Source organism: Myotis brandtii, unplaced genomic scaffold (genome assembly GCF_000412655.1).
Source record: "Myotis brandtii unplaced genomic scaffold, ASM41265v1 scaffold1185, whole genome shotgun sequence".
In the NCBI taxonomy this organism is placed as follows: domain Eukaryota; kingdom Metazoa; phylum Chordata; class Mammalia; order Chiroptera; family Vespertilionidae; genus Myotis; species Myotis brandtii.
The window spans coordinates 174662-182608 of record NW_005354117.1 but is presented as its reverse complement, the minus strand read 5'-3'; the positions used below and the strand labels follow the sequence as shown (position 1 = coordinate 182608).

Genomic DNA, 7947 nt, shown 5'->3' with positions numbered 1-7947 from the left:
TCTCGGTCCACGCTCGCTGCCCTGGTGCCGTCGCTAGGGCCGTGCGGCGGTGCTGCCTTCCAGCCTGATGTTGGCTTCCCCATCGCGGGGTCTGTGCTGCCGGTTAGTCCAGTGTCTTCCCCGCCTGAGCCCACTGAGCGTGGGGCTGCCCTGTCTGAGGGTTGGCGGCGTCCGAGGACTCACCTGGTGTTCTCGCCTGTGTAAGGGCTGCTGCCAGTTAGTCGCTCTACCCGCCCCCCCGAGTCCGTGTTCCGAAGCCTCGCCCTCCCTTGGGTGGTGGCCTGGTCCCTCTGGGACACGCAGCGCCTGCACGCAGTGGGCCCGTTCGGTAACCAGCCGGGCTGCGCACTGACATCGGTCTCGCAGGTTCAGAGCCAGCAAATTGGTTTCACTCGGGACGCGTTCCCCACCTTCCACGTTCAGTTCAGTTTCCTGTCTCAGCCTGTATCTCTCCCGCGAAACCAGAGACGAATTTGGGCAAATGATGTGTGTCTCGCTCAGCAGAGCTGCTGATCCACGGGACCCCGTACTAAGATGTGTAAACAGTTTTCAAAGCTTCAATTGCAGTGAGTTTTACTCTAAGCGCAGGGACACGAAGCAGGTGGTGTGTTCCTTCACACCAGGGTGGGGAACGTCCGGCCCGCGGGCCGAGCAAGGCCAGCCAAGGCCTTAGGGGTGAGTTAACTCAGTGTCTGACCACACAGAGCAGCTGGTTGTTAGGTGATAATGGTGTGTGGCCCGCGCGTGGTGTCATAGATCCCCACCTGGCCCCTGGCAGAAGAAAGGGCCGCCCTCCTCGTCCCTCCCAGGACGTGGGCCCTCCGAGCCTGCGCTTCCCTTACCGACCTGGTGGCTGGTAGGAGCGACTCTGCGCTTTAGTGTGGAACACGGACGAGAAGCCGAGGGCGCCCACATTCCACGTCTGGCAGCCCTGCCCCCGCCCCCCGTATTCTCACCTTTGCGGTGGGATCCAGGCGTTGTTTCTATCGTAAGTGGGCTGCACTGATTGGATCGTTCACTCTGGAGTGTAAAGTGCTGAGTGCAGCGGTGACGCACACAGACAAGTTTCGGTTTCAGAAAGCCACTCGGTGAGGCAGGGACTCAGGTCGGGCACAGAGCCGGTCCTTCCGCGCTGCCGCGTGCAGCAGTAGGGAGCCCTTCCCTTCTTAGGCTGCGTGCATGCCTGTGGGGAGCCTGAAGTCATTAAGATAAAAAACAAAAATAGCCTTCAAGGCTGTCCCGAGGGCCCTCGAGGCGCAGGTCTCCCCGCTCTGTCCCGGGACCACGGGGACCTTTCATGGGCTCAGCCCGTGTTTCTCTCTGGCTCTGGCGCGGGAGGAGCGCGGTTGTGGCAGGAGCCCCGAGGGTAACTTGGTTTCTGATTAGCCGGTGCGTTGCTGAAAGTGTTAGGACGAGGTCGTATGGGAAGCATGTAATGCAGTACATGTATGCATCACAGCGTGCTCGGACAGCATAACATGTGAGAACACACACACTATGAAACATGTCACTGTAACACAGATGGCGCTGGAACTGCAAGTCACTGGATTCAGGTTAGGAGCAGTAGCTGCGCATACTTCTTTTCTCTTAAGTATAAACGCTGTTGATCTGTTTTGCTTGGACAGCGTAGGATTGGAGCTAACGTGCTCTTTACACCTGAGTGTGGTCAGGGTGGTCCTCATGGGCACTCGCCTGGCGCGGACCAAGGGGTGCTCGGCAGTCGATGGTTCCGGGGTGCCCGGTGCCTGGTCCGGCCGGCTCTCCGAGGGAAAGGGCAAATGTCCCTGGGGCCCATCCTATATAATAAAAGGCTAATATGCAAAAAGACTGAACCAGCAGAACAACCTAACAACCGAACAACTGGTCGCTATGACATATGCTGACCACCAGGGGGCGTGCGCAGAACATGGCAGGCGTCAGCTGAGGTGGGATGGTGGAGCAGCTGAGCAGGGGCACCAGACCAAGGCGGGGCGCTGGTCACTGTCATCGGGGAGAGTCTCTGGTGGTTACTGAAAATTCTTTGCTCCTGTGCACTGCAGTCCTGCCCGGTGCTCGCACCCACTGCCAGCGCCTGATGCTGGCCCCGATTGCTGGGGCCATCAGTGGGTGTGAGCGGTGGCTGCCAGCCCTGATCGCCCCTGAGGGCTTCTCCACCACCCCCTGCTCCTGAGGGGCGATCGGGGCAGCAGCTGCCGCTTGCACCCGCTGCTAGCACGGGCCCCAATGGCTCCATGCCGTTAGCGGGTGCGAACAGGGCCGGCACTGTCAGTGCCTGGGAGCAGCGAAGGTGGGAGCGGGGCTGCTGGCAGAAAGGGAACTGGGGGCCAGGTGGGGGCGCGGAGGATGGGCCAAGACCCGCCCCTGTGCCTACTTCAGCTTCGCGGCCCACAGTTCCTTTCAAGGTGCACGAATTCGTGCACTGGGCCCCTAGTCTTTTCAGAAGAGAGACTCCAAGCGTAGGATGAGCACAGCTCGACTTGAACGTCAGACCCGACACGTGCACACCCTGCAGCACGGGACCTGGACTTTGCTCTGCACGCCCATCGAAATGAATCTTCCTCAGAGCTTGGCTTGGCACGGCCTTGCAGCTGCCATGCTGAGACTGCCTGGCCTGCGTGCTCCCTGTCTGTGCACACGCGTCACCCCACGGGCAGGTTAGCGCTTCATCCCGCCCACAGCCGCTCCCTCCGGACCCCCTCCCGTTAGAGCCAAGGAGCGGGCACACCGGGGTTTGGGAGGAAGCGATTGGGCAGCCGCCTCCTCTCTCCGTGGCTGGGGTGTCCGCGGCTCCTCAGCGTCCTCTGCGATGTCCTGTTGAAACTCCCAGGACTGTGTCAGGAGTTAAATCACTCCCTCACGGTCGGCACACAGCGGTCTGTGAACCTGATGCTAGACCTTCTATCGACAGTGACCTGGGGTTGGCTGGGCGTAGCTTGGGGGGAGAGGGGAGGGGATGAAGGTGAGCGAGTCCCACGTGGCTTGAACTGTGTTTAGACGTGGTCATCTGCTTATTACTCTCCTCTCCTTATCAGGAAGGTGTTACATGCCCTGGGCTCTGTGGCTTATAAACACGTTTATTCATTTGTACCTGCTCATTTGGGTGCACTTTGTAGAATCTCCAAGTGCTAAAGAGATGGCGTTCTACTCTGCACAATCCCTGTGAATCTGGGGCAAAATCCCGGTCTTTCAGAATCAAGGAAAATGCATTGAGTTCCCCAAAACGCACCGAGCAAGTCTCGGATGCCGCTGAGCAGAGGCGGGTCACGGCTCGCCGGTCCTCCCCTCCTCCCGGCGGAATCATCGCCTCTGGAGCTCAGTGCCTTATGCAAACTGGTCGCAGTCATTTATCCTGACGCCAAGAATTCACTAGTGGTTCCTGAGGATCCCGCGATACTGAGTTTCGAAGGCGGTGGGAGCCAGCGCACCCACCAGGGAGAGAGCTGAGCCATTGCTGGGCTCCCGCGGGCGGAGGCCTCGGGAAGTTGGATCTGTGTTTAGTCCCGGCCTCTGTGCTGGGAGCTCGGCTCTGTCTGGGTGGAGAACCGGGTTTAGACAGGAAGACAATGGTTAAAATTACCCGTGAGCCGCGGACAGAGGGCAGTGAGCCGCTCCCTCCATTGCCCTTTTATAACAAGCGGGGCCTTGGCGGCGGCCGGCCTCCCGCTGGAGCGCACCTGGCAGCCGCCTGGCTCACCTCGCAGAACTGCGAGATTGAACGTCTGGAGAACTGATAGTAAGAACTTTTCCCCCCCACAAATCAGCTTTTTGTTTATTTTTTCGATAGCAAAACACGGGGAAAAAGAACCCCTTTACACCCTGTCTGGAAGCCAAGCAGTTCTTGCCACAGATGTTTCTCGTATCCACTTTGGGGAGGTGTAGTGAGCATAGTTTTCCAGAATTTACTCATAATCAACTCGTTTTCTCTATAGAAAACATGCCATGACCATTGCAGACTTCTGTCCCGCGGCCCACTTCACTCATTAGGGAAATCCGGTCTGACTTCAGCGATAAAGCTTTGAAATGAGAATCATCTGAAGGGTAATTAGGTTGTTTTTACTCGTCGTGCGTCGGAATTGTGTCTAATTTGTTTTACAGCCCCCACGGGAGAGCATACTTCAGCTGTGAAGTTATAGGCTCGATCGGGAGGCAGTTATGGGGGTGAGGTTACTATAGAAGCCGGTAAACGTAGCCCTACCTCCCCGCCCGCTGCACAGTGGCCGGCCGGCCGGGAGGCCCTTACCGCCAGCTTTTCAGGGACCAATCGTCCTTCCCTTGGCATCGCTGCGTCTCTGAAAGGACCCGTGTTGTCAACATGAGGGAAGGAGCTCACCCTCCCAGCAGTGTCATCTCATGTGATAGGTGTCCGTGTCCCTCGCCCAGACCTACTTAACTTTCTCAGAAGCACCGCGTTCACTGGGGCCCGTGTTTCCATTAGAGCGAGTGTGAGAAATGGAAACCGTGCAGCATAGATCTTTGAAGTGGGTCTGAGGTCGATGACGGGACTGCTTCCCTGGCTCCTGGGAACCCAGCCTCGAATCGAACGTCCGCGTCGAAGTGCGGATTTGTGAGCCCACGCCTCCCGGTTTTCCTGCAGCTGTGACTCGGTTTGCCGTGGGATGGACGTGGAATGTGTGTTCTGGTAGAGAGCAGAGATGTGAGAAGAGAACTTGCAGGTATTTCTGTCATGCTGTAAACATCCCTTTTGGAGAGCGTGTTTTGTTTTGATTATGAACATTCATCTCTTTGAACAATGCTTCCAGTCAATGCTCAGTGCATTGTGAGTAGTTCATGTAGTTCTCACTCCTTCGTCTGTTCTCACTTTTTCATCTGTGAGCGACTCTGGAGAGAGCGCTGGCGTGGATGTAGGTTATTTAACTACTACACTTCATGATGATTACCTGTTTACCGATAAATAATTCTACATTGTGTACTTCCCCCCCTTCCTGCAAAGGGTCAGAGAGGTTTGAAGGATTAGAAATGTGGGACAGTGTTGTCAGTAAATACTAAGCCTCTCGTTTAATTTTTCTTTTTTTATATTCTGCTTGGCAGTGAGCAGTTCTTTTGTGGTAGCTCCAGAAGCAGCAGTGCCTGATTTTACATGACAAAGTTTTGATTAGAAAACGCGAGGCCGTGTGTAGATCACACAGAATCCTCAGCTTCATGTAACACGGCTTTCTGCCTGTGGCGCGGGACGTGTGTGTATGTTTGCAAAACGATCATCGTCAAGCCTCATGCACTTTGACCTCCACGTCTTCCACGGACCGTGACCGCCTCTTGGCGGCGGCTGGGGCCTCTGGCTCGAGCTCACAGGGAGCAGCGTGCATACCTATTGCGTGAGCAGTGTGCTGACTCCCTTCTGGGACACGCACTTACTCCAGAGCGACAGGAGATACAAATTACTTCTGTCCGTTCCTCACAGATGGACTGCGCTCTGGTGCAGTGGAATCTTGGGGGAGACAATTAGGGGCTTGGAAGTCAGTTTCCCGCTGAGCGGCTCCGCGCGGTGGATGGAAAGGTTCACTCGCTCGCTGGGGAAGCTGAGGGAGGGGTCGTGTCTGTCCTCGGTGACAGAAGCGTCGCTATTCTATGTACCTTTCACAGAGCAACTTGTAGCCAAGAAAAGAATCCTTCAGAAAAGAATAAATGTGGGAAGAGAATTTGCGAGTGTTCACTGCACACGCGGGATTGTTTACAGGCATTCCTTGGGAAAATTCATTTGTATGTTTGGTTTCATTGATGCCAAACCCAGCCACTGGGATCCCACCATCCGAGGGGCCTCTATGCCGGGCGCTGTTCTGAGAAGGCGCCGCGCCCACGGAAGGCTGACACGGTTCCCGCCGACAAATGCGTTACCTAAGACGGCCCGTCTCTCAGGAACATATGTGGGTGGGGTGCCAAAGCGACACATTGGAAAACATAATACTGTGTGCCCCCAAGAGTCCATTGCGTTCTCTTATGAGACCCCCTTGCTGCCCACCTTCTTTATGCAGCCCGTGCGTGTCTTATTTCACGTAGAGCTGGCAGATTTGGGGATCTCTTGCAGTAATACTCCTGCTCGCTTTCCCTGCCCAGAAGGTTCTGTGCCCGCTCTCCAGCGCTGCCCCCTCCTCTGCCCGCAGTTCTCCTCCGGGCCCCCACTGTCGCATTCCCCCAGCTCCCCTTCCGCTACCTTCCTCTGCTCGGACCGGGGAGAGCCGGTGTTCATGGTGCCATCTCAGAAGCCAGGATGCCCTTCAAAGCCCGCCAGGCCCCCGCGCAGCGCCCAGAGCGCGTGTGTTAGTGCGCCTGGTGCTTGGCTCTTGCCCTGGGAAAATCCGTGAACGAGAGCGTGTCGTTCTGTCCCCGGGGCTGGGCCCGGTCCCTCCTGACTTCCCGGGGCTCCCAGCTTGGCTCTTGCCCTGGGAAAATCCGTGAACGAGAGCATGTCGTTCTGTCCCCGGGGCTGGGCCCGGGCCCGGTCCCTCCTGACTTCCCGGGGCTCCCGGGGCTTGTCCTGGTCGCAGTATGAGACTTCGTTGCCTGTTCCCTTCTCTGCCTAAGAGATGGCAAGCTCTCCGAAGGACAGCAATTCTGCTTATTCAGTGGATGTTCTACCTGCTTCCCTCTGGCGTCACATCACCACCTTCCTGGGATTTCCGATTCCTCTCCCTCCCGACTCCCTGTCTGCATTCCTGAACGTAAACGTTTTCCTTTTCTCCGCACCAGCCTGAGCTTGGCCTCCTGCTCCGGAGCCACGCTTTGCATGAAGCCTCCCTACTCTCACCATACTCCTAGTTTAACAAACCCGAGTCTGTTCCGCCCCATGTTTACACGTGTTTGTTTTCACCTGCTTGTCTGCATTTGCGGTTGTGTTTGTGCACGTGAGGGCCCGGCTGACAGCGGGTGGCCGTTTTCTTCCCCGGGCCCCCGAGAGAACGCGGTGGGACAGCGGCTAAGAGGTGTTGATGAATCGCCTGTATTTAAGGACATGGAGCTGATTCCACCGCCGGCACCCCGAGCTTGTAGCGCTTCTGTTTCCCAGGCGGAGGGGCTGGTTACAATGAGACTCCAGGGGAGAGGAGGGAGGTGGTTTGAAAGCAGTGGGTTCCATGGAAGAAAAACAAACTGTGCTTTGTAATGACAGACGTTGCTTATTACATCTGTGAAACTCGGAAGGATTTTAAAAATTCTTACATTTACCACTTTTTCTTCCTGCACATATCGAAGTAAAATATGATTTTACTTCTTCCCGGGCCTTTTTGACACACTATGTATTTGAGTGAAATGCTGGCGAGTTTCACCCTCTGTGTCCGTATTTCAGTTTTGTGTTTTGTAAGAAGTTCGTGTTTCATTAACCCTCACTCACCAAGGCAGCGAACGATCCTGCGGGAGCTCGCAGACCATTTTCCCCGCCCTTCGCTCCTTTTGTTATTTATTTATTTATTTAGCGACAGAAAACTCAGTTTAACCGCACATTCCACCGCTTTCCCAGTTAATAAGACATTTGTCGATTTAAATTAATTGGAGGACAGACACATAGTTAACGGCAGTAAAGTGCTTTGAAGATAAAAAGCACAATAAGCGTTAGTTATTATCATTATGATAATTATTGTCATTATTGTTATTACATAGTGTCTGCTTGGAAATACCTCTGGTTACTCCGCGATGGCTGGGACTAATGAGGGGTTAATCCGCTGGGTTTTACCCGGAACGGAGGATCTGAGACATAATACACGGAAGGCTGTTTTTCTGTTTTTCTTAGTAGATCAAGGAGTATGTTTGTTGATTGTTTTCCCTAAAGAAAAATAAACGTCGGCTCGTGTAGAAGCATCGGGACTCATATTGAATAGTTTGGATATTTGTTACATAATTTCTAAGACGAGGTCTGAGGACTAAGGATAGGAATTCTGAAAAGGCAAGCGGAGGCTGTGGTTTCCACGCAGACAGCACCCTTTACTAGTTCATTAT

The 7947-nt window shown here is 55.0% G+C and overlaps 1 protein-coding gene across 1 annotated transcript in view; it reads left to right on the top strand.

Annotated features, from left to right (window-relative positions):
• Positions 1-6280, top strand: part of ARL15 (ADP-ribosylation factor-like 15) — a 28623-nt gene extending 22343 nt beyond the window's left edge. Inside the window, exon 4 of the mRNA XM_014530818.1 lies at positions 6120-6280. Coding sequence (XP_014386304.1) covers positions 6120-6280 — 161 coding nt within the window. The remainder of the gene's footprint in view (positions 1-6119) is intronic.
• Positions 6281-7947: the final 1667 nt, after the last annotated feature.